The sequence below is a fragment of the Magnolia sinica genome, chromosome 1 (genome assembly GCF_029962835.1).
Source record: "Magnolia sinica isolate HGM2019 chromosome 1, MsV1, whole genome shotgun sequence".
Lineage (NCBI taxonomy): Eukaryota > Viridiplantae > Streptophyta > Magnoliopsida > Magnoliales > Magnoliaceae > Magnolia > Magnolia sinica.
In genome coordinates this window covers 60,315,968-60,343,402 of record NC_080573.1, presented here as the reverse complement: position 1 = coordinate 60,343,402, position 27,435 = coordinate 60,315,968, and the positions used below count along the sequence as shown (strand labels likewise).

At 40.3% G+C, this 27,435-nt stretch overlaps 1 protein-coding gene across 3 annotated transcripts in view; it reads right to left on the bottom strand.

Moving 5' to 3' along the window:
* Positions 1-27,435, bottom strand: part of LOC131250612 (membralin-like protein At1g60995) — a 50,389-nt gene that overhangs the window by 21,126 nt on the left and 1,828 nt on the right. For 2 of the 3 annotated variants that reach the window (XM_058250903.1, XM_058250901.1), the window contains exons 3-4: positions 8,397-8,459; positions 4,818-5,255 (exon numbers count right to left, since the gene is read on the bottom strand). In XM_058250903.1, the coding sequence (XP_058106886.1) occupies positions 4,818-5,255; positions 8,397-8,459 (501 nt within the window). Of the gene's footprint in view, positions 1-4,817; positions 5,256-8,396; positions 8,509-27,435 lie in introns of all 3 variants that reach the window. The other variant, XM_058250907.1, reaches the window with a different exon arrangement.

Sequence of the window (27,435 nt, the reverse complement as noted above, 5' to 3'; positions counted from 1 at the left end):
CATTGCCACCTAGCTAATTTCCTCTCTATCCTTTCAACCACCGTCCCATAAATGCTTGGCAGCCTTCCGAATGCAAAACGGTAGGCCCCGATACATAGAAGGGAACACTCCTATCTTACACTCGAAAATTGTAGCCAAAGAAGCAAGATCCTCACTAGAAACATGCACCCCTAACATTGCTTTTGGCGACATTAATCTTGAGCCACAACATGGCTTCAAAGCAAAAAAGAATTTTTCTAAAATTATCAAAAGCAACCACATTTGCATCGCAGAATAGTATTAGTGTCATCCACGTATTGAAAATGGCTAATTTGGACTCCACCTTGGGAAACTCTGAAACCATTAACCAGACCACATTCCTCAATGGAACATTCTTCTAAGGGCCTCACGAACAACCACAATGGATAGGGAGAAAGTGGGTACCTTGCCTGATACCTCTAGAAGCCCTAAAGAATCCTTTAGGAGAACCATTAACTAACATAGAAATTGAGGCTGATTGAACACAAGACTTCATCCATCCCCTCAACTTTTGGCCACAACCCACCCATTCCAACATGTAATCCAAACAATCACAATCCACATGGTCGTATGCCTTTCTCAAATCCAATTGCAAACTATACTACTTCTCCTCCCTGTACTTTGAATCGATCCATTCATGAGCAATAAGCGCACTATCGAGAATCTATCTACCCATAATGACTGCCCCTTAATTGTCAGCTATAACTTTGGACAACACTCCATGAAACCACAACACCAACACTTTCGCAAGTATCTTATACGAGCTACCAATTAAGCCTATATGCCGAAAATCTTTTAATTGCTCTGCAACTTCGATCTTGGGAAGAAGCGCAGCTACGCAATAAATGTACCCACATGTTGATAGATAGTCTACTATGCTCATAGAACTCGAAAATGCAATAAGCGCACTATCGAGAATCTGTCTACCCATAACAACTGCCCCTTGATTGTCGACTATAACTTTGGACAACACTCCATGAAACCACAACACCAACACTTTCGCAAGTATCTTATACGAGCTACCAATTAAGCTTATATGCCGAAAATCTTTTAATTGCTCCGCAACTTCGATCTTAGGAAGAAGCGCAGCTGCGCAATAAATGTACCCACATGTTGATAGATAGTCTATTATGCTCATAGAACTCGAAAATGAACTCCATTACGTCTTTCTAGAGAATGTGCCAAAAAAATTAGAAAAAAGTCTATAGGATAGCCATCAAGGCTTAGGGCTTTCTCACCACACATGGAAGTCAATAGCTGCTTTGATCAGCTATTGACTTCCTCAATGGTGAACAATAATTCAACGGAAGAGGCTTCTTCCTCCCAAAGCTTGTCAAAAGGCAAATAATCAAGCTATGGCCTATTCGAAACATCCCTAGAAAGAAAATTACTATATTAGCCAACAATAGCATCACAAATCCTTCCTTTGTTTGAAGTCCTCTAGCCTTCTATAAGCAAACTGCTAATCCTGTTGCATCTGACCCGAGCATTTGCTATGCTGTGAAAGTAGCAGGTGTTTTTATCATCTTCCTTAAGCCATACTACTCTGGATCATTGGTGCCATTTGATTTCCTCCTCATCGGATCAATTAGCATAGTTTCACAAAAGAACCTCCCTCTTATCCTTATCTTCTTCCGACAGAGTGCATGCCTCCTCTACAAGGTCCAACTCATGAATTTCCTTTGCCATGTTAACAAATTTAGCCTCTATAACACCTAGAACCTCCTTTTTCCATTAAAAACAAAAATTTCCTTTAGGAGCCTAAGTTTTTTGCAAATGTTGAAGCCCACGTAGCCTTCAACATCCAAAGAATTCCACCAACCTATTAACGGATACTTAAAACCTTCAATTTCCACCCATGCTAGCTCGACCAATCATCAGCTAGCACCTAAACGATGATAAGACGATGGTCCAAAATGGGTCTTGACAGCCCTCACTAGCTAACCAGAGGATATTTATCGAGCCAATTAAGAGAAACCAAAAATCTATCCAGGCAGGATAAGATGGCAGTTTGCTAACCATTGGTCCAAGTGAATTTGGGACCTGCCGAGGGTAAATCCACCAATTCGTGTCTAGTTACCCACTCCGCAAACTTCCTCATACTATTGTTGATAGGGCCAGCGTTCATCTTCTCATGGAGAAATTGAACGGCGTTAATCCACCACCGACGCACCATAGTGAGTCCCACTTCAATTTGACTTGATCTTGTTCGTCCCATAATTGATCTCTTAGGCCACTAGTAAGACGGACCATAAACTACAGTGAAGAGCCACTAGTTCCAAGAAGAGGCTTCTCGCAACAAAATAGAAAGAGAGAAAGACCCCGCAAAAGCATCTATCTTCTTCCATAGATCAGTGTTCCACGCCACAAGGATACCACCCACAAACCCGATGGCATCGACAATGTCCCAATCTTTGTTTCTAACACCCTAGATAAAGGTGTTCTGTAACGGTAACAGTGGCCGTAACGGCCACCACCATTACCTTCATGATATGGGGCATAACGGCTGTTACGGCCCCGTAACAGCCGTTACGGTCTCTCTTTTTTATTTTTTTATTTATTGAAAAAATCCCCGAAAAACCTGTATTTGCCCCGTAATGTTGATTTAAAAGTATGAAAAACCTATATATGTCCCATAATAGACCATTACGGAGCTATTATAGCCTTCATAGGGGATGTAATGTGCCATTAACAACAATTACGAGTCATTTTTTTCCATAACGACTGTTACGGCCATTACGACCCCGTAACGTGTAACGGTTGCCACCATAACTCTTATGTAACAGCCTTTATGGCCCCGTAACAGCCTTTACGACACACCATGCTCTAGAAAGAATCAAGCATGCCTATGTCGATAGACTGAAGTTGTCTCCTGTAGCGTGATAATTTCCACATTTTCTTTTCTACAAGCCTTCCTAACCTAAACCCTTTTGATATTGCAACCCAATCTCCTTAAATTCCATTATATAAATAACATTAAGAAATAGCTTTACCCGTTCTCCCATGCTCGCATCCACTAACTTTCCCTGAAGAGATGTAATTGATTGAGTATTCCAAACTGATAGGTTCCCTCCAACCCCTTAAGGATTTTCTGCTCCTCACCACTCGAGCCTCTTTCCGTCTCTAAGTTGCCTTACTTATAACAAAATGGAAGAAATCAACCACGTTCTCATCACGCACTCCAAAAGACATCCCTACTAGTCCCCCAACCCTTTTGAGCACTTGACCACCGAAACGACTCCGTCGTAATCGTTGCATATTCAGGATGAGCTTCCTGATTGGTCAAAACCACAAAATGTTCTACCAAGGCACTCGAGTCCCTGTCATCCAAAAGCTTTGCAGCCCTGAGTGGCATAATGATGACAACCTCTTCTAACGAAATCCTCGGGATCATGCCTTCAAATAAGGTCTCCCCATATGGCATTAACCTCCAGAGTGATCTTTCGTTGTCATTATTCCCTCTGTCTGATCTTCCCTTGAAACCTATGTTTCATCCCATTGATCTTCGAAGATAAAACTTCCTTTGCTTGCTCTCCACCACACTTGTGTCCTCATCTGCCGGTAGAATCTGCAAACATGGCAATTATGGAGAAGGAAGAAGGATTGGCCCGTTGTTTTTTCCCAAAAAATCTGCGAGGTCAAAGACCTGAAATGAAATGCTCAACCTTTTGTTCCGAACAATGAAACGCTCGGCCTTTCGTTTCGCACATGCTGGAGAGAGCACTAACGCGTTAGACACATGATCGTTCCTGAACACGTGCAGCCTCAAAAGAGGATACGATTTCGGCCCGACTATTGATTCTTTGCCATGTGTCGAAATCTCCCTCAGCCATGCCACCCCCATTAGCTTTGCGAGAGCCAACGTTCTCCTTGTGACACGTCTCCCAAATTTCATTCTAAACATGCTCTCTCAAGACACGTGAGGGGCTATGTGGAGTGTCTAGAGGAGGCTCGAAACCCGAGCCCAATTCTGTATTAGGGTTTGGGATGGTGCATACACCCTACAAAGTACCTGCATAGCACTGATCCCCACAAGCAATGTTGTCGAAATCATTACCATATCGTAAATCGTAACAAGGGTTGAATCATATCGAATCGCAAATCCTATCGTAAATCGTAAGATTTTTTTATGATTTTCTTAAAAATATGAAAAATATAAATAAATCAGAAAAATAAAAACTTTAACTCTATCATGAGATGGTATTACTCAAACATTAAATGATTCTTATTTTTCTTTTTTCTTTTTTTCTTTCAAGAATTTTTCCTTGAAAAATACAAGGACCCTTTAATAATTATATTCTTGTTAGCCTTCTTGAATGTAGAATCGAATTGGAAAAGTGGCATTTGATTCCGTAGACCAATGAAAAAAGAAAGCTTGTTCACTTCCCAATGTTTGGGGCTTTGAAAGGAATTATTGAGGAAACAAGATCCATAAAGTAACCCCAAATAGTTAAGATAATGATATAATGATGACAACAATCTTTGCGACACCATCATTTTGCAACTCTTCTAGATATTTTCAATATCTAGATTCATAGTTATCAAATAATTACAGAGAAAACACATCCGAACCATATAGTCCAAAGAGGTAGACCCATGATAGATAGATGGTAAATTTTTTGGAAGATACAGATGCAATCTTGTAGGCAAAAAAGAAATAACGAACAACTACTAGCAGAAGTTTCATGGAACAAATAGCAATTTTTAAGATATCCCATAAATGAAAAACAATAAAGTATGTCCTGAACAAAAAAAAAAAAAAAACTAGATTGTAATAGAGCTTTTTTTAGGCTCCTCACCCATAACTGGCAGAAACCCCCAAAGAACTGCTTCACGTTTCTCCAAAAGGAAGAAAAAAGTATACGACACTTGCTGCAGAAGTGAACAACTGCTGATCTAACTGACTCCTTGGCAGATAATGGAAAGCCTATGTGTGGTGCCTCCACATCGACACTAATTTCAGCACCATTTACAACTGGTTTAGAGCCACCACGGTCAGCTGCACTTTCTGCTTCAGGCTCAAGAAACTCTTTCTCATTCTTCCAAGATTTGAATATTAGTTTGCCCCTCTTAGCTCCTGAACCTATCCAATTCGACCAAAACTTTGCTGCCAAAAAAGTCAATCCATCTCCATCCATGTCTGGGATTTTTAAACTATCAATTGAACTTTCCTGCTCAGAAGTATCCATGATATTGCCATCAGCTGTATTCAGTGACCACAGCCCAGTACTAGTTATCTGCACCAATAGAAAAAGTCACAGGACACCCAAGAGAATCAAGCAAGAATACAAAATTAAACTCAAAAGCACAACGGGAAAAACTCAAGATGAAAAATCAGATATTGCAAATAATTTTGCATTAAAAGCAAATGTCGTAAGGCCCATCACTGCACAGGACTTCAAGGAACAAGGAAATTATGCATATTAGTAAGCAAAAAGAATATCTTATTTAAAAAATGCTATAAGAGTGTGTGCGAAATGAAGAGATCCCTGTTTTGGTTAATCTTCTTTCTAGTTTGGAGGAGGTGTCTACCTTTGTGATAGGATGGATTGGAGGTTGCGGGTGAACAATCTTTGGATAATTTTCTGGTGAAGTCATCTTTTAGGAGATGTCTTAGTTGGGGGGTGGCTCAGTCATGGGAGCAAAGATGTCGATGCATCAATGCCTTAAAAATAATTTCTTTTTATTGCACGATAGCGGCGAACAACATCCTCAACTTACATCAGAGTAGGCACTTTCATTTGCCGATTGTGTTTTAGGTTGGAAAAAATATTTTAATGCTTCCATCATCCAATGGTTGACATGGAAAGGACTTTTGAGGAAAGATGTTCAATGACATGAATCGGCAACATTGCAGACCAAAATGGTTCAGCAAGGTTTTACTTCTCCAGTCTGATTGAAATGAGAATACCAAAGTCGAGCAATGACCTAGGAAGCCTCTATTGCCGCAGGTAATTCAGTGAATGACAGTGCATGGGTGGCAAAGAACAACTCAGAACCATACAGGTTTTTTAAAGATAACACTGACTTTTAAAAAGAGGGGAAAGAAGAATGGGTTATCCACCATTCTGCATAACACGCTGGCCTCTGAGTTACCGTCCAAAGGGTATCCATAAAGCATACAGAGAATCAGATTTCTTTTACTTCTTTTATCTGAATGGCAAAATCCCATGGGTATCTGTAATACCCCAATGAGAACCACCTAAAAAAATTGCAGAATCTCCTTCTACAGTATGGGAGAAACATGGCACTTGGTAGTACTGACGAAATTAGAAAATTCTCAATGATTTTTTTTTGAATGATTACTAATTTATTTGAAAAGAAAAAAGGAGAGGTTAAAAGGCATTAAGGGAACGGACACAATGAACCAATCATTAGCAACCTTCTCACCACCCCCTCCTTTGCAAGGGAATTGAGTGGGTCTCACAAAACATTAAAAAAGACAACTTCTCAAGCGATAGGAGAAATCTCTAATCTCAAGTACAATAAAAGCTAATTTCCAAGCAACCAGATCCTTTGAAGATGCCTACTTAATTATGTTGCGCAATAACATTCAATGATCATGCACCCTGAGACATGAAAGCTTTGGAGAAAATACGCAACCCTTCTTGGAGCAAATGGGCCTCAGCTTGCATTGGATCCTAAAATACCACAATGCCTCAAGAACATCAAAATGATTTCCCTTATCATTCCTCGCCACTGGTCCCATCCCGAAAGGATTTGCATTGCCCATAGAGCAGCTCCATGGGAAGACATCAGCATAAATTTTGTCCTAGGATTATCTAAGACTCAATGTGACTATGACTTTATTAATATTGTGGTCGATAAGTTTTCTAAGATGACCAATTTCATACCTTGTAAAAAGACATCAGATGCTCTACACATCGCTAGTATTTTATTCAAGGAGGTGGTTCATTTACATGGTGTTTCTAAGACAACTATATTTGATCAGGATGTTTAGTTTATGAGCTACATCTAGTGAACTTTCTGGTTTAGGATGGAAACAAAATTAAAGTTTTCAAGTGCTCATCATCCACAAATAGATGAACAGGCTATGTTCGTCAACTGCAGTCTTGGGAACCTTCTTCCTTGTTTAGTGGGTTATCACGTCAGTTCATGAGACATCATGTTATCTTTCTCTCTCTTTTTTTCTTTGAAGGTCAACATGGGACATCATGCTATCACAAGCTGAATTTGCCTATAACAGTTTTGTGAACCGCACTACGAGGCTCTCATTTCAAAACTGCAACTAGTATGCAACCTTGACAACCTATCAATTTAATCTCACTTCATATTACAACTCAATCAAGCCAGGACACCAAAGCTTTTGTATAGCATTACATGAAGAAGTCCGATGAAAGATCACCCTTAGTTATGAAAATTACAAAGGGCATGTGCAAATGTTCGACGGCGTTTTGCACAATTTCAAGAAGAGGATCAGATCATGGTGTGGCTCAAATCTGAGAGGTTTCCAGCAGGCTCTTACACTAAGCTTCACTCAAAAAAAGGCAAGTGCTTATTGTATTTTGAAGAGGCTAGGTGATAATGCCTCATTTTTATTGTAGAAAAGATGAGAGAACGGAAGAACAAGCTATCATATACCCAAGGTACCATGCCGGTTCAAAGAAATCATTGAAGATGTGTTGGACAATAAAATAGTTTCCACATGCCAGGGAGGGTATCAAAAATTACTCGTCAAGGGGCCGGTCGAGATCTGATGAATCATGTAGATTTCACTAGAAAATTTCAAGCGCATCAACTTGGAACTCTATGAGAAGTACATTGCCATTAACTTGACGAAGCCAAGTTTTTCCAAGCCAAGGAAAATCGATGCAATCGCGTCACATCCCATGCATGCACGGTCCACAGGTGTGCACAAGAAAAGGCCCAATTTCCCTTTTAGCTTGTTTCTAGTTTCTTTTCTTTCACATTTCTATGATAGGAAAAATATCTCTATGCTATTATATTTTCATATTTAAGGGTTATCTTATGTTCGAGATCTTGGCTAGTAAGGAATTTTATTTTTAGATTCGTTAGATTATGATAGAGATTTTCTCAAGAAAGAAACATTGTAAACACTCATTATGAATAAAGCTTAGGCCCTATGGAATAAGACACAGTTGAATGATGTTTTCTTTAAGCAAGTTCTCTTGTTTCTATACGGCAGTGTGTCAAGGGGGAATGGTGATCTCCAGTATAAGTCTAGAGGATTATTGAGATTGCTCACAACCATTGCATCTCTCTTATGTGGTTAGAACTTTCAATCTGGCACATTGAACTTCACTACAATTAGCTTATTCCTTGATCTAGTTGCATTACAAAGCAATCCACACAAGAAATAAAGGCCATAGAAAATTATAAGACGATCAGACTAATACCTTGATATGTACAAGATCGGCATCTGCCATTTCAAGTCCAGAAAACTCGCTTGAGCAGCCCGGCTTCACATGCAAAAGAAATTGCAACAACTTCATTCAACAGGTCCAAAAACTATTAAAGAGAAAAGATGCATTAACATAAGTTTCATGCAGAGAAGTATCAGATGCATAATTAGAAGATAACAAAATGAAAATACGAGAACAACGCTGATTTTCTCACTAGTCATCCTTAGTGAGTAAAAAGCAAATCAAGTATGACACGAAACCTTTGGTTTGACAAAGTACCAGTTTTCTTAATGAAGAGAACAATATGTACACATATAATTATGTAGCCACGAAATATGCAGAATAAGAAGTATTCCCAAAAAAATTTAGGACACGGGTACTACTGAAGAGCTTGTCTATCAAGCCCCTCTTGATGAATGCAATAGAAGGAAATAATCTTGGTTTGGCAGAGATTGATCTCACTAAGAAGATTTGCTAACCTCCTATGGCTTATTTGATGCAGGACATGAAAATTAAATATGATATGCAAGATTTTAGGCTTAGATCATACTAATTCAGAAACAATAACATAAATTTCATATCCCACATGAAAGTCCAAACATTCAATTAAGGGGAATCTATGCGGGTGATGCAGGACATGAAAATTAAATATGTTATGCGAGATTTCAGGCTTAAGATCACGTTAGTTCAGAAACAATTACACAAATTTCATATCCCACATGAAAGTCCAAACATTCAATTAAGGGGAATCTATGCGGGTCCAGGCCTACACATGATAGGGCTGGATCAATAAAAATTATGAACCAAACGATACTCAAAGATAAGAAATAATCATCCACACATGCGTAGTAATCAGTCCCTAATCCAAGGGATTCACCAATTTCAAATCAATGAACCCTAGGGTAAGAAAAGGGGCATAAAATTGGAGATTTGAATAATTTAGGGTTAGGTTTAGGGATTTTGGATGAAAGCGGAGTGAAAGAGAGGAGAGAGACGAACCAGAGAAGTACCGCATGGATGGATAACAACAATGGCCCAGACGCACATGCGTGTGATCTCGGCCGCACGTGTGGGGCCCACTATTCAGAAAAAGGTCACCTTGGCCCTGGTCGGCCAGGGATGGATTCCAAAACCCCCAAATCTCAGCTCAATCCGATGTACGATTTGTGCGTGGTGCTCCGCCAAAGTTTCAGTCCTCCTGTAGGGCCAGATTCTAAAATTCTGTTATAGGGAGGAGAATTGCTGCAATAGATGATTAATTCGAAGTGTGGATGATGGGGGGAGATGAGAAGAATGGATGGTAGAAGATGGGTAATAGAGATGGCAATGGATGAGGAAGAATCGGGATAGATATGGCCTCGCACCACGGTAGTTAACCCTTCGATGAAGGGAGGGCTTCGCACCCAATTAGGCTTCACAACTCAAAGAGTAGAAAAACACAGAATTTTTATTAATCTTCAATCAATGAAGAAAGCTACAAGGGGTGCCTATTTATAAAAAAACCTTATACCCCAAAACTCGCGCCATGTGCGCAACCTATTACTTGGCGATGAAGTAAACCAAAATAAAAACTAATCAAAGAAATCTAAAGCGTCTATGATATTCTAAATAACATTAATAAACAAAACCTAAAATATGAAATCAATCTGACTAGTGGGCCACGATCATGAGATCTCATGATGGGCTTTTCTTGACTAAAGGGTCCACTCTTTTGAACCAAAACTTCGTCTTCTAGCTAAGAGGCCCACCCTGGACGTCATCATCGATCCAGATCGACGGTGGGGCCCTCCTTCTTCTAGCGTACATGCGTAGGGGGGCGGCGTGAGTGCGTGTGTGCGCGTGATATCCCCATCAATTCTCCCTGGCTGCGAAGATTTCGCCACTAGCGAAATAAAACTCCTGAACCGCTCCAGGATGTCAGGATCAAGTCTCTGAAGCTCCTCCTCAGTGAGCCACGTGCTGTCTAAAGCTGGGCGTGACTTCCATTTAACCAGGTACTTCTGAAACCCGCTGTTCGACGTTGAAACTATCTGATGGTCCAGGATATCCTCTATTTCCTTTTTGGGTATGTGAAGGTTAGGTATGGGAGGTAGAGGCTGGGAAAATGAGTCGGGAAGGATAGGTATGGGAGGTAGATGGTGGGAAGATAGGTCGGGACGGGTAGGTATGGGAGGTAGAGGTTAGGAAAATGGGTTGGGAAGGGTAGGTATGGGAAGTAGAGGCGGGGAAAATAGGTCGAGACGGGTAGGTATGGGAGGTAGAGACTGGGAAAATGGGTCGACATGGGTAGGTATGAGACGTAAACGCTGGGAAAATGGGTCGGGAAAGGTAGGTATAGGAGGTAGAGGCTGTGAAGAAAGGTCAGAAAAAGTGGGTATGGGAGGTAGAGGCTGAGAAAATGGGTCGGGAAGGGGCCATGATTCAAGGGATAAATATGGGGGAATGAGGACGGGTAGGCGAAGGGCCGGATAAAGTATTAGTGGTCTCCTGAAAAGTAACTAGATCCTCCACGTTAAATGTGGAACTAATTCCCATAGAAGGTGGAAGATCTACCTCATACACATTCAAAACGTTTCGTTTTATAATTTTGAAGGGTCCAGCGCTATGCGCGTGTAACTTACGAACGACCCTCGGAGGGTACCGCTCGGGCCAGATGCAGACTATCACAGTCCCCAACATTGAATTCTTGAAACGTTTATGTTGGTTTGCAGAAAATTTGTAATGTTCATTACTAGTAGTGATCTTCTGCCTGATTTTAATGAATGTGATGCGCAAAAGACACTGTAGGCTCTGACACCCTATGGGACAGTGACATAGTGACAAGATCAATAGGTTTCCCAGGTTTATAAACAGTAACGACTTCATAAGGACTCAGACTTGTGGACCAATCGACAGAACTATTAAACGCAAACTCGGCTGTAGGTATTATGGTATCCCATGTTATGGTGTACTCTATATCCCTCCTAGGGAGAGACTCATCCGGTAGATCATCAAGAAAGACATCACGTAACTCATCCGTTATCAAAATGGCCTCAGTGGGTAACTCTACACTAGACTCTGGTGCACTCTCTCCAGCCACAAGGCCACACATGTCGTACCCTTCAAAATAGTGGTCTTGATGTCTCTCATGGGGTGGGTGCACGGGTGCACACCCATAATTGATTCCTTCACCAACTCCATTCATTGGTCTATCCTCCAGGCCACCTACCTGAGACAAGGTGTCCCGTATCGGTATCGGTTGGCGTAACGGTGCCCTCCAAAACCGATACGGATACGGGGGCGTAACGGCGATACGGGGGCGTAACGGCCCGTAACGGCGTAATTATTTTTTTTGCCAAAAAAATATGAAAAAATATGGATTAAATCCGGAATATTCTAAGCATTCCAAATATGCATTCATTTATAAATTGGAACATGCTTATGATGGTGTAACGGTCCACTCTTTGGTGAGAAGTTGTATCGGATTGTCTGATTAATTTTTTAACCAGGTAACTTGAATTTGACTACAAAATTCATATATTTAATTTTTTTAAATATATAATTTATATACTTAACAACTTGATATCATTTCTCCCAATAGTTCTTTAAAAAAAATGAAATTAAATTCAGGTAGATGGCGTTGCCAATTTGGGGCTGACTTGGAGGACCAATCTATTTTCCAAATCAGCCTCAAATTCATGTCATTTATTGTCATTATCCCACTTATAAATTGGTGGACATTTATTGGATAATGAATCATAAAAAAAAATAAAAAATCAAAAGGCCCTATTTTAAAAAATAAAAGCTCACAAATTAACAATTAAAACTATTCAAATAATTTGATTTTGGCATTGTGAGTTAGCAATTGCAGTCTATAATTTAATTGTCAAATTTTAAGTTAATATATGTCTCGTGTACAATTTTTTAAGGCTTGAATTAGGAGGGACTCAGATGTAAAGTGCAGCACACGTGTCAAAGTTTTTTGGGCCCCACCCGTGATGAATGTGTTATATCCACACCATCCATCCATTTTGCCAAATAATTTTAGGGCATGAGCCCAAAAATGAGGCACATCCAAAGCTCAGGTGGATTGCACCATAAAAAACAACAATAATTAAATGTTCACTGTTAAAAATTTATTGGGGCTAGAAAAGTTTTAGATCAAGCTGACATGTGTGTTTTCCCTTCATCCACATCAATGTGACCCAATTAATAGGTTAGATTGAAAATAAACATTACAGTGGACTTTAAGAAAATTTTCATGGTGAGCATTCTATAACCACTATTTCCTATGGTGTGGTCCACCTGAGATTTGGATATTACTAATTTTTTGAATCCTGACTTAAAATGACGTGGCAAAATGGATGGACGATATAGCTAAAAAATATACATCATAGTGGGGCCCACTCGGGTCTGATCAGATTGGATGGAAAATAAACATTACCGTGCGCCCTACAAATTATTTAACCATGAAAATCATTATCTCTGTTGCTATTTTTGGTGTGGTCCAGATGATCTCCGAATATAATTCATTTTTTGGGTGGTGCTCTAAAATGATCTCTGAAAATAGATGAACAGTGTAGATGTAATAAATACATCACTGTGGAGCCCAAATAACTTTGATCTCCTTTGAACCGTTCGTACAACTCGGAGCTCGAGGACTGTCAGCGCTCGTCTTTGCGTGACACGTACCTACAACAGTAGCAGCTAGCTACTGCAAATTAAAAAAAAAATGGACAGAGAGGGAAACGAAAAGAAAATAAGAGGGAAAGAAGAGAAGAAAAAAAGAGGGAAAGGGGGAAAGAAGAGATTGAGAGAGAGAGAGAGAGAGAGAGAGAGAGGAAGAAGAAGAAGAAGAGGAAGAAGCCGCAACACTTAGCAGGGCGCAGCCGCAGCTGCTCGAGAAGAAGAAGAAGAAGAAGAAAAGAAAGGAAAAAAAGGTATGTTTTTTTTTTTGTTTTTTGTTTTTTTTTTTTGTAACGGCCGTTTCAACCCCGTATTGCGTAACGGGTCCCACTGTTACCGTTACGTATTGGCCGTTACGGCCGATACGTAACCGATTTGGGATACCATGACCTGAGATTGGACATCTACCACAATGGTGGGGTTTGTCCTGGCGATGGTCTTCAGTCGGGTAATGCGTACATCAAGCTGTTCAAATCATTGGTCCATTTCCAAGCGCTTAATCAAAAACTCCAACTTCTGGGATAGCTTGTTTAGTAACTCTTGCAATTGTTCCATGTTTAGTATAAGGTGCCAACTAAAATTCAGCAATATAGTTGTCAAAATATAAGATTTTTTTTTCATATATATAAGAAACAACCTAGTTTCTAAAAACGAAAAAGGAAAGTTTCTAAGAAAAACAAATTAGGAAACTTTCTAAAATAAAAATAAAAATAAAAAAAACAAATTAGGAAAGTTTCTGAAAAAAAAAAGCATCCTAGTTTCTAAAAATGAAAAAGGAAAGTTTCTAAAAAAAAGCAACCTAGTTTCTAAAAATGAAAAAGGAAAGTTTCTAAAAAAAAGCAACCTAGTTTCTAAAAATGAAAAATGAAAGTTTCTAAAAATGGAAAGTAAGTTAGTTTCTAAAAAAGAAAAAGGAAAGGAAATTAGTTTCTAAAAACAAATTAAGAAAGTTTCTAAAAAACAGAAAAGGAAAGTTTCTAAACCTAGAAACAGAAAGCTAAGTTTATTTCTAAAATAATTCAAATAAGTGGATAACAAAAAAAATTCAGCAGCTTATGTCAGGGTTTATGGACTTCTAAACAGCCATATATGATGAGAATTGATGCGTAATGGACATAAACAACCAAACCCTAAACATGTAATGAATTCCCCTACAAGAACCCTAGGCTTTGATACCAAATTTGATGCAGGAAATGAAAATTAAATATGATATGCGAGATTTCAGGCTTAGGATCACGTTAGTTTAGAAACACTTATACAAATTCCATATCCCACATGAAAGTCCAAACATTCAATTAAGGGGAATCAATACGAGTCCAAGCCTACACATGATAGGGCTGGATCAATAAAAATTATGAACCAAACGATACTCAAAGATAAGAAATAATCGTCCACACATGCGTAGTAATCAGTCCCTAATCCAAGGGATTCACCAATTTCAAATCAATGAACCCTAGGGTAAGAAAAGGGGCATAAAATTCGAGATATGAGTAATTTAGGGTTAAGTTTAGGGATTTTAAGTGAAAGTGAAGTAAAAGAGAGGAGAGAGACGAACCAGAGAAGTACCGCACACGTGGACAATAACAATGGCCCAGATGCACATGCGTGTGATCTCGGCCGCACGTGTGTGGGGCCCACTATTTAGAAAAAGGCCACCTTGGCCCTGGTCGGCCAGGGATGGACTCCAAAACCCCCAAATCTCAGCTCGATCCGATGTATGGTTTGTGTGTGGTGCTCCGCTGAAGTTTCAGCCCTCCTGTAGGGCCGGATTCTGAAATTCTGCTGTGGGGAGGAGAATTGCTGCAATAGATGATTGATTCGAAGTGTAGATGATGGGGTGAGATGAGAAGAATGAATGGTCGAAGATGGATAGTAGAGATGGCGATGGATGGGGGCAAATCGAGATAGATGTGGCTTCGCACCACGGTAGTTAACCCTTCGATGAAGGGAGGGCTTCGCACCCAATTAGGCTTCACAACTCAGAGAGTAGGAAAACGCAGAATTTTTATTAATCTTTAATCAATAAAAAAAGCTACAAGGGGCACCTATTTATAAGAAAACCTTATACCCCAAAACTTGCGCCATGTGCGCAACCTATTACATGGCGATGAAGTAAACCAAAATAAAAACTAATCAAAGAAATCTAAAGCGTCTATAATGTTCTAAATAACATTAATAAACAAAACCTAAAATATGAAATCAATCTGACTAGTGGACCACGATCATGAGATCCCATGGTGGGCTTTTCTTAACTAACGGGCCCACTCTTTTGAAACAAAACTTCGTCTTCTACCTAAGAGGCCCTCCCTGGACATCGTCATTGATCCAGATCGACGATAGGGCCTTCCTCCTAGCGTATGTGCGTAGGGGGCGGCGTGAGTACGCGTGATGTCCGCATCAGCGGGTCCAGGCCTACACATGATAGGGCTGGATCAATAAAAATTATGAACCGAACGATACTCAAAGATAAGAAATAATCATCCACACATGCAGAGTAATCAGTCCCTAATCCAAAGGATTCAGAAATTCCAATACGGGAAACCCTAGAGTAAGAAAAGGTGCATAAAATTGGAGATTTGAGTAATTTAGGTTTAGGTTAAGGGATTTTGGGTGAAAGCGGAGTGAAAGAGAGGAGAGGCGAACCAGAGAAGTACCGCACGCATGGACAACAACAATGGCCCAGACGCACGTGCGTGTGATCCTAGCTGCACATGTAAGGGGCCCACTACTCAGAAAAAGGCCACCTTGGTCCTGGTCGGCCAGGGATGAACTCCAAAACCCCCAAATCTCACAGCTCGATCCAATGTAACGTGTGGGGAGCCCACTATTCAGAAAAAGGCCACCTTGGCCCTGGTCGGCCAAAGATGGACTCCAAAACCCCCAAATCTCAGTTCGATCCGATGTATGGTTTATGCGTGGTGCTCCGCCGAAGTTCTATCCCTCCTGTAGGGCCAGATTTTAAAATTCTGTTGTGGGGAGGAGAATTGCTGCAATAGATGATTGATTCGAAGTGTAGATGATGGGGTGAGATAAGAAGAAGGGATGGTAGAAGATGGGGAGTAGAGATGGCGATGAATGGGGGCGAATCGGGATAAATGTGGCTTCGTACCACGGTAGTTAGCCCTTCAAAGAAGGAAGGGCTTCGCACCCAAATAGGTTTTCATAACTCGAAAAGGAGTAGAAAAACGCAGCAATTTTTATTAATTTTCATTAACTCAAAAGAACTACAAGGGGTGCCTATTTATAGGGAAAACCCTATACCCCAAAACTCGCGCCATATGCGCGACCTATTACTTGGCGATGAAGTAAACTAAAATAAAAACCAATCAAAGAAATCTAAAGCGTTCACGATGTTCTAAATAACATAAATAAGCAAAATCTAAAATATGAAATCAATCCGACTAGTAGGCCACGATCATGAGATCCCATGATGGGCTTTTCTTGGCTATCGGGCCCACTCTTTTGAACCAAAACTCTGTCTTCTAACTAGGAGGCCCTCCCTGGACGTCATCATCGATCCAGATCGACGGTAGGGCCCTCCTGGTGTACGTGCGTAGGAGGCGACGTGAGTGCGCGTGTGCGCGTGATATCCCCATCAATTCTCCCCGGCTGCGAAGATTTCGCCACTAGCGAAATAAAACTCCTGAACCGCTTCAGAATGTCAGGATCAAGTCTCTGAAGCTCCTCCTTAGTGAGCCACATGTTGTCTGAAGCTGAGCGTGACTTCCATTTAACCAGGTACTTCTGAAACCCGCCGTCTGACGTTGAAACTATCTGATGGTCCAGGATATCCTTTATTTCCTTTTTGGGTGTGTGAAGGTTAGGTATGGGAGGTAGGGGCTGGGAAAATGGGTTGGGAAGGATAGGTATGAGAGGTAGAGGGTGGAAAGATGGGTCGGGACGGGTAGGTATGCGACGTAGAGGCTAGGAAAATGGATAGGGACGAGTAGGTATGGGACATAGAGGCTAGGAAAATGGGTTGGGAAGGGTAGGTATAGGAGGTAGAGGCTAGGAAGAAAGGTCAGGAAGAGTAGGTATGGGAGGTAGAGGCTGGGAAAATGGGTTGGGACGGGTAGGTATGGGAAGTAGAGGCTGAGAAAAATGGATCGGGAAGGGTGGGTATAGGAGGTAGAGTTGGGAAGAAAGGTCAGAAAGAGTAGATATGGGAGGTAGAGGCTAGAAAAATGGGTCGGGAAGGGGTCATGGTTCAAGGGATAAATATGAGGAATCAGGATGGGTGGGCGAAGGGTCGGACAAAGTATCAGTGGTCCCCTGAAAAGTAAATAAATCATCCACATCGGATGTGAAACTAATTCCCATGGAAGGTGGAAGATCTACCTCATACACATTGAGACCGTTTCGTTTTATAATTTTGAAGGGTCCAGCGCTACGTGCATGTAACTTATGAACAGCCCTTGGAGGGTACTGCTCGAGGCTGATGCAGACCATCACGGAGTCCCCAATATTAAATCCTTTGAAACGTTTCTGTTGGTCTGCAGAAAATGTGCAATGTTGATTACTAGTCATGATCTTTTGCTTGATTTCTTGATGCCATGAATGAATGTGATGCGCAGAAGACTCCGCAAGCTCTGACAGCCTATGGGACAGTGACATAGGGACAAGATCAATGGGTTTCTTTGGTTTATAACCAGTAACGACTTCACGAGGACTTAGACCTGTGGACCTATCGACAGAAATATTCAACGTAAACTCGGCTGTAGGTATTACGATGTCCCATATTCTGGTGTGCTCTATATCCCTCCTAGGGGGAGACTCATCCGGTAGATTATCAGGACAAACATCATGAAACTTATCCACTACCGGAATGACCTTAGTGGATAACTCTACACTAGGCTCTGGTGCACTCTCTCCAGCCACAAAGCCACACATGTTGTACCCCTCAAAATAGTGGTCTTGATGTCCCTTATGGGGTGGGTGCACGGGTGCACGCCCATAACTAATTCTTTGGCCAACTCCATTCATTGGTTTATCCTCCTGGCTACCTGTCTAAGATTGGACATCCACCCCAATGGTGGAGTTTGTCCCAACGGAGGTCCCAAGTTGGGCAATGCGCACATCAAGTTGTTCAAAGCATTGGTCCATATCTAAGCGCTTAATCAAAGACTCCAACTTCTACGACAGCTTGTTTAGTGACTCTTGCAATTGTTCCATGTTTAGTGTAGGGTGCCAACTAAAATTCAGAAATATAGTTGTCAAAATATAAGAAAGTTTTTTTTATTTATTATTTTAAGAAACAACCTAGTTTCTAAAAACGAAAAAGGAAAGTTTTTAAAACAAGTTAGGAAAGTTTCTAAGAAAAAAAAATAAATTAGGAAAGTTTCTATAAAAAAAATAAGAAAGTTTCTAAAAAAACAAATTAGGAAAGTTTCTAAAGAAAAGCAACCTAGTTTCTAAAAACGAAAAAGGAAAGTTTCAAAAAACAAATTAGGAAAGTTTCTAAAGAAACAAATTAGGAAAGTTTCCATAATTTTTTAAATAAAAAAAACAAATTAGAAAAGTTTCTAAAAAAATACAACCTAGTTTTTAAAAAAAAGGAAAAAGGAAAGTAAACTAGTTTCTAAAAAAGAAAAAGGAAAGGAAATTAGTTTCTAAAAACAGATTAAGAAAGTTTCTAAAAAATTAGTTTGTAAAAACAGAAAAGGAAAGTTTCTAAACCTATAAATAGAAAGCTAAGTTAATTTCTAAAATAATTCAAATAAGGGGATAACAGAAAATTTCAACAACTTATGTCAAGGTTTATGGACCTCTAAACAGCCATATATGATGGGGAATTAATGCATAATGGACATAAACAACTAAACCCTAAACATGTAATGCATTCCCCTATAAGAACCCTAAGCTTTGATACCAAATTTGATGCAGGACATGAAAATTAAATATGATATGCGAGATTTCAGGCTTAGATCATACTAATTCAAAAACAATAACATAAATTCTATATCCCACATGAAAGTCCAAACATTCAATTAAGGAGAATCTATACGGGTCCAGGCCTACACATGATAGGGCTGGATCAATAAAAATTATGAACCAAACGATACTCAAAGATAAGAAATAATCATCCACACATGCAGAGTAATCGGTCCCTAATCCAAGGGATTCAGAAATTCCAATACAGGGAACCCTAGGGTAAGAAAAGGTACATAAAATTGGAGATTTGAGTAATTTAGGGTTAGGTTTAGGGATTTTGGGTGAAAGCGGAGTGAGAGGAGAGAGACGAACTAAAAAAGTACCGTACGGGTGGACAATAACAATGGCCCAGACGCACGTGCGTGTGATCCCGGCCGCACGTGTGGGGGGCCCACTATTCAGAAAAAGGCTACCTTGGCCCTGGTCGGCCAGGGATGAACTCCAAAACCCCCAAATCTCAGCTCAATCCGATGTACGGTTTGTGCGTGATGCTCCGCCGAAGTTTCAGCCCTCCTGTAGGGCCAGATTTTGAAATTCTGCTGTGGGGAGGAGAATTGCTGCAATAGATGATTGATTCGAAGTGTAGATGATGGGGTGAGATGAGAAGAAGGGATGGTAGAAGATGGGTAGTAGAGATGGCGATGAATGGGGGCGAATCGGGATAGATGTGGCTTCGCACCACGGTAATTAGCCCTTCGAAGAAGGGAGGGCTTCACACCCAATTAGGTTTTCATAACTCGAAAAGGAGTAGGAAAACGCAGTAATTTTTATTAATCTTTATTGACTCAAAAGAACTACAAGGGGTGTCTATTTCTAGAGAAAACTCTATACCCCAAAACTCGCGCCATGTGCGCGACCTATTACTTGGCGATGAAGTAAACTAAAATAAAAACCAATCAAAGAAATCTAAAGCGTTCACAATGTTCTAAATAACATAAGCAAAATCTAAAATTTGAAATCAATCTGACTAGTAGGCCATGATCATGAGATCCCATGATAGGTTTTTCTTGGCTATCGGGCCCACTCTCTTGAACCAAAACTCTGTCTTCTAACTAGAAGGCCCTCCCTAGACGTCGTCATCGATCCAGATCGACGGTGGGGCCCTCCTTTTGGTGTACGTGCGTAGGGGGGCAACATGAGTGCGCGTGTGCGCGTGATGTTCCCAGCATTATTGGAGTCCTTGGCTCCAAGAGGGCCCGCAAAGGCTACTACTATGTATGTAACTTGTATACAGATTGGTGTCGGACATGTCCCTTCAGGGCAGATGAGTAAAGAAGGTGTTGAACATGGGACCTTAGAAAACCGAACATGCTGAAACATCCATATGGCATCTATAGCTTTATCAATCTTATTTTGCAAAGCAGACCTATCTAAGGCCCTACCAAGGTAATTAGTTCCCATATCCCTTCTCACCAACTCAATTCAAGGCCTTTTAGGAGGACATTTCATCCTCCAACCCTAATCAAATCTTTCTCATATCCCTTTTCACCACCTCAATTCAAGGCCTTTTACGACGTTTCATCCTCCTACCCTAATCAAATGTTTCTCATATCCCTTCTCACCACCCCAATTCAAGGCCTTTTAGGACATTTCATCCTACAACCCTAATCAAATGTTTCCCTCCTTAACAGAGCTCTCCTGTCTTTATTGCCCATAACCGAACCATCTCAACATGCTATCTATCATTTTATCTCTTATTGGGTCTTACTCTTAGGTTTTCTTCAAAGGATCTCGTAATTAATTCTATCATACCCTATCCTCCCCGGACATCCCCCTCAACTTCCCCATATACACTCTATACCATACAGCATTGTCAACAAAAGATGTCATATAATTTTATTTTTTTTACTTATGTTTGATAGGCATGCATCAACCATACAACACTCCAAAGGCCCATCTCCACTTCATCCACCTACATTTAAATCTATTGGAAACATCCTCACCAATTTGCCCATCCACTTGAATGTTTTACTACGGTAACAAAACACATGTTTGAGGAATTTCCTTTTTCATTTTTTTTTTTTCATTTTTTTTTTGTCACTATGAGGAATCTCCTGACAGTGATTTAATTAGAATCTCCCCTCTTTAGAAGTTTTTGCAAGAGTTTCACTTAAACTACTCTATCTTAGTTATGCTATCATAATCATTATCTTATCACAATTTGTAATAGTGACTGAATCAAATCATATTGTAAATCGTAAGACTATTTTGTTTTTCTTTAAAAAATCTGGAAAGTATGAAAATTTTATAAATAAACATATGCTAAAAAACCAAGCTAAATGTGGTAATTTCATTACTTCAAGGTCTTTGATAAGGTCATTATTAAAACTTTATGTCAAATTAAAGATTAACATTATCAAGAGAATGCAATAAGTAGAAGTTTAAAAAGATTTTCCAAAAGGTCTAAACTCTTAGCAACTCAAAAAACAAAAACAAAAACAAAACATTAAAAAAAAAAAAATGCATTTGAAAATTGTCCAAATCATCAATTTAAAGTCTCGTATAGCTATGCCTAGATTATATAATTAACATATCAACTTCGACAAAAAAAGTGATGCCACCAAATACATAATGTTGTTATGTTATCAGACCTCGGGGATTTGGAAGGCCATCAATTCAATAACCCCTTTGTTTAAACCCAGTTTGATATTCTCCTTTGGAGACGGAAACCAGATCCATTTTTGGGAGGACTCTTGGTGTGGGGATAAACCTTTGGAGGTGGAATTTCCATCTTTGGCAAGACTAGCTCCTATGAAGAATATGTCAATGGCCAGTTGTTTCTCTCCCATTGGTGAAAGCAGTGTGTGGTGCCCTCCATGCCAAAAGGACTTATCTAACAAGGAGGCGGTAGACTATGCTAAGCTATTGGAGTGACTTCATAGTATCCACACCTCCCCGCCCTCTAAGAATTCCTTGGTATGGAAAAATTCACCCTCCGGCAAATTCACAGTTAAGTCTTTCTACAAAATGTTTCGGGATTCATCAGATACAACAAGATATGAATTCTTTCACGCCTTTTGGTTCTATGGTGCTCCCCCTAAGGTAGCATATTTTGTTTGATTGGCTGGGCGGAAGCACATACTAACCATAGATAACATTCAGAAAAGGTCTATGATTCTCCCTTATATTCGTCCATTGTGTAAGAGAGACACATAAACAATACATTGCTCCTTTGCATGACAAGGGTCAATCACTTTCTTAGAGATCTAGTGTCAATTGGGTTATGCCACAATCAGCAATTGAATTGCTATAGGTGTGGCACAACGTTTTACTTACTAAGGATAAGGTAGCGACCTGGCGATTGATCATACTAGCAGTGCTTTGGAACATTTGGAACATAGGAGGAAGTAGCGTGGAAATCTAAGAGGGACATCATAGAATGGATATTTGGGGTTAAGAATGTTAATGTTTATAAAGTTTCCTCCGTGTTTGGGTTGTAACTTTGGGTTGCAGTTTGGGCTGTGATTTTAATTGTATTATTTGCCGCTTTGATATTTGTCATGCAGATTTTCAATAAAACAGACTTATTATCCTTGTAAAAAATGCTTGAAGTCAAAGCAATTAACTACGAGTTCCTAATGAGGCCTTAAAAAAGAAAAAGAAATCTTTTAATAAGTTTGTCGTTATTACATAAAGGATCAAATAAACCTTTTGAGTTTAAAATCACATAACGGAACCCTAGAAAAACACTAGAGAGACTTTTTTAACATCTAATTAATGGAAATGCCAATTACAATTCATGACAATAGATAATAGGATGTGCACAAAATTTAATTTTGCTACTAGAGCAAAGGTTTCACCATAATCTTGACCATAGTTTTGGGTAAAGCCCTTGGCAACTAGCCGCACTTTGTATCTGTCTATTGATTCATCTGCCTTGTATTTAATGTTAAATATCCATTTGCAGCCAGCGGTATTTTTGCTTGGTGGGAGAGGGAATAAATCCCAAGTATGTTTTTTTTTTTGAGAAATAACTGCGAATTTCATAAAAAAATCCCAAGTATGTTGTTTGTCAATAGCAGCCATATCTTCTACCATAGTTGCTTTCCATTTAGGATCATCAAGGGCATCGGCAATCTTGGTCGGTATAGAGATAGATGATGTAGAGTAAAGGTATGACTAATAAGAAGGAAAGAGACCCACCCGGGGTTTGGGCAAATGGCTAGTGTCGTGGGTCTGCTCCCCACAAATGCGAGTTCAATTCCTCTCCCCGTGCTTTACCCGATGCATGTGGTTTACGGGCGATTGCGTGCATCTGCAGGGATTAGTCTAGCTTAAAAAAGGGACAAGGAAACATTGTCGTCATCCAAAAAAAAAAAAAAAAAAAGGAAAAATATTTTTTTACAAGACATAACTACCAACGGGATGTTGCGTACATGACTAGGCTCCTTTACCAAGGGCAATTGAGAGATCCAATTGTTCTAGTTCAATCGTTAAAGAGTGGCAATGCTTAGAAAAAGCAGCGGTTTTCTTCCGCCGAAAGTGGACCTTGAGTTCTTTGGTTGGGGTGAAGCTTAGTTCATCTTCGATCTAAGTCCCATTGATGATAGGAAGGGAAAGAGATGCAATATGAGGATTGTCTTGTGAATTGAAATAAAGCATATTTTCAAAGAATGTAACATCCTTAGAAACATAGTTATTCTTATTTACAAGAAAGTAACATGTGTATCCCTTTTAAGAGTTTGAGTCCCCTGTGAACACACATTTTATTGATTGTGATCCTAGCTTACTACGAGATAGTCCAAGAATTTGAACAAAAGATGTCCATCTAAACACCTTTCGTGGTATCGAAAATGAGAGGCATGAGGTTGCAAGGCATGAGGTTGCACCCTTGAGGACATTGGTTGGAGTCCGATTATGTATGCTGCAAAAAGAATTGCTTTATTCCAATATGCTTTAGGTACTAACAATCTGACATGCACATCAGTAATGACTGTGTGACCTCTACTAAGTTTCAATGATTAGGTTGTTTCTTGGCTCTTGTAATGTATACCCATCTTTTCTAAGCTCCAATATACATTCGAGCTACTTGGGACCACTCCAAATAATTCGTGCCATCTAGTTTTTTTGTCGGTATTGTAAGACTAGCATTGTCCGGATGTCCATATGGAATTTGGGCCTATTTATTTTCTCACATTTAACCAAAGGGTAAAAGAAAAGCAAGTGAGAAATGACACTAGTTCGAAATAACCTCTCGATATTTGTCAATGGTCCAGATAACATAAGCAACACGAGAAGGAATCCCGATTTGTCATATCTATAAGAGGAATGAGCGGTCCAAGGGTCTTAAGATGGTTTGTGCTCCAAATCGGACGCAAATACATGGATCGCAAGGAACTTCAGGTGTCCAGGCATCTTGAGTTAATCTGTGCTCCAAAGTAAACACAAATAGGTGGCCCACAGGGAACTCCCAGCGATGATAGAGGCTTTTGGCCTTGAATATGTCCCAAAAGGGGGCCTCGAAAAACAAATTAAAAAAGTGGTTCAAAGGAATAATGAACATAGACCTGGAGACAACAAGGAGATTCGGCGAACTGAAAAGGTTTTCCAGCGACCCTGGATTGTTCCAGGAACAATTCCAATGACAAAATGGGGCTCTAAAGCAGATTCCAATGACTCCCAACAACATTGGACTGCTCACGTTGGAGTTCAGTGTTGAAAATCTGTTTAAATGTGAGTTTGGGCGAGTTATGACGAGGCAAGAGAGGATTCCAACAAGATCTGGAAATGTTGGACTACTTTTCATGCAGATCCAACATCGGAAACTTGATCTTGATTGGTTTCTGACAAGGTCTGAAAGCACAAGGCTACTTCTTGTGCAGATTTGACACATGAGATATGCTTCCAGGGGTGGCTACCGATGAAGAAATCTCTTCCGAACGACACAGAGGTGCACTACTATTGCATCTGTAGGATGATGCTGGGAGTTTTATCTTACTTTCACCATCTCATACAGAGAGAGAAGGGATGTTGATCGACTTTCAAACCAACGATTTGTAGTAGAGAATTGGAAAACAAAGGAAGAAGAATATTGGAAAATAATGAGAGGGATTTGGATCAAAGAAGCTCTGATACCATGGGAGTGGGAGAAGAGGAAAAGAGAATGAGGAGGAGATGAGAAGGGTGATTCATATCTACCCTCTCCCCCTTAACCCTTTGTTAAGATGCTTAATCAAAAGTCTAATTACAATAGAACTCTAAAAGAATAGGAAAACAAAGTTAATTAGGAAACTTAAGAAGCTAAGGCTAATACTAATCCTATAGAAACTACATCACAGGTGTTGTGTACATATGAGGTGTACACGGGTCTATATGCACTAATAGTTGGGGTAAGGCTTAGGCGACAGTGATGATGATGATGAACTAAAGATTAACACAAAGGAACATCCACAACCTTATCAGGTTGCTACAATAAGTGATGAGACTTTGCTAGTGACCCATCATTGTCTAGTGACTTACTCATTGGGACAACTTGTACTTATATGTAACAGGCCCTAATCCACCAAATCATGCTCGACGTATGTTTGGAGACTAAATAGGGATTAGGTAACAACCTATAATTGTGTGATTAACTCATCATTACTCATAAGTAGACTTATAATCTTAATTATATATTGATATGTTGGGGCACAAAAATATTTCAATCTCATCTCATACCTAGCGGGAGAATTCCTTTGTACAAATCCCTCCCAAGATTGTGCGCTCATGACAGTATAGAAGCCTTGTGAAGCATTGCTCCATGATAGAGGAGGTTGTGCGCTCCACATTCTGATATAGAGGAATGGATGGGTGTCATCTGATATAGAGGAATGGACAAGCGTCATCTAATATAGAAGAATGGATGGGCATCATCTGATATGGAGGGGTGCATAGGCGTTATTTGGCAAGAAGGGATGGACATTATCTTATATGAAGGAAGAAGTGGGTGGTCACCGCTATTTAAGGGAGAGCTTGGTGAACACCATTGTTTAAGAAAGGAGGTTAGATACTGTGTGAATGAAGAAGTGGTGGTGATCACCAATATTTAAGGAGAGAGGGGCCTGGGAGGCCTATAAATACCCCCTCCCACTCCTCATTTGGACGTTTTTGAGTAAGGAGAGCGTGGAGAGAGAGAGTTGCGCCAGGGAGTTGCGCGTTCCCGCGCGGAACGCACAACTCAAGGAGGGAAGGAGTTTTGCGCCATTCTTTGTGGAGTTCAAAGAGGAGTTGTGTACTCCCGCGCAACTCAAGGAGGTGTGTTGCGCCACTTTTGTGGAGGCCCCACTTTTTGTGGAGTCCAAAGGGAGTTACGCGCTCCCGCGCAACTCAAGGAAGGGTTTTGCACGCACTTGTCTTAGAGAGAGGCTTCATGCGCCATTTTGAAAGGAAGCCTATCTTGAAGCCAGGCCTCTTGCGCCACTTCTTGAGGATCCTTGTCCTGAGACAGGGCTTCATGCGCCACTTGTCATGGAAGCCTGTCCTCAAGCTTGGCTTTGTGCGCCACTTCTCATGGATATCTGTCTTGAAGGTTGCCTTCATGCGCCACTTGATATGGGATCTTGTCCTGGAAGAGGCCTCCATGCGCCACTTCATATGGGATCTTGTCCTGGAAGAAGCCTCCCTGCGCCACTTGATGTGGGAGCTTGTCCTGGAGGAAGCCTTCATGTGCCACTTTGTGTGGAAGTCTGTCCTGAGGACAAGCCCTCTACGCCACTTTGTATGCTCCCTTGTCTTAAGACAAGGCTTTTGTGCCATTTGAAGAGGAGTCTATCTTAACGCAAGATTTTTCATGTCCTAATGGATGCCTTGGTGTGCTCTCTTTTCTTAATACAAGCATTGTGTGCCATTCTCTATGGACTTTTGTCCTGAAGTAAGCCTTGTGCACTCCACCTTGGCTAAAGCTTGTGCGCCCCACTTATGATGGAGGGTCTCAAGGAGCTCATAGAGGGGAAAGAAGAGTATGTCCGTACGACTGGAAGGATGAGTGGAAATCCATCAGAACCTATTGCACGACCAAATCAAGGGTTTCAAGTCCGCACAATTCATCTGCCTTTACGATGAACATCAAATGCTGCCGAAATTTTCATTAGATCGCCTTCTCTTTTATTCGTTGCATTGATTCATTGTACTCTATTTTCAAAATCAAGGGAAATGTGAGGATGTAAAAGAACTCAGACTGAATAAAATACTTTGTGATATCTGTTTTCTCATGCTTTCTTTGTTGTCATCGAATGAATTCCCCCAAATCAAATGCTTTTCATTTTTGGTCGAAACATGATATTAGATATTTAGAAGCCTAAATGTGGGAGTTCTACTGTTTTAGAGTCAATCTCAAGTTACCATATTAGGTTGACCAAGAAAGCATTGGAATGGTCTGTTACACCATCAAATACATGTTCAAAACTAGAAAAGAATACATATTCTTGGATCTTCATTTTTTTTTAAATTTCCAATATCC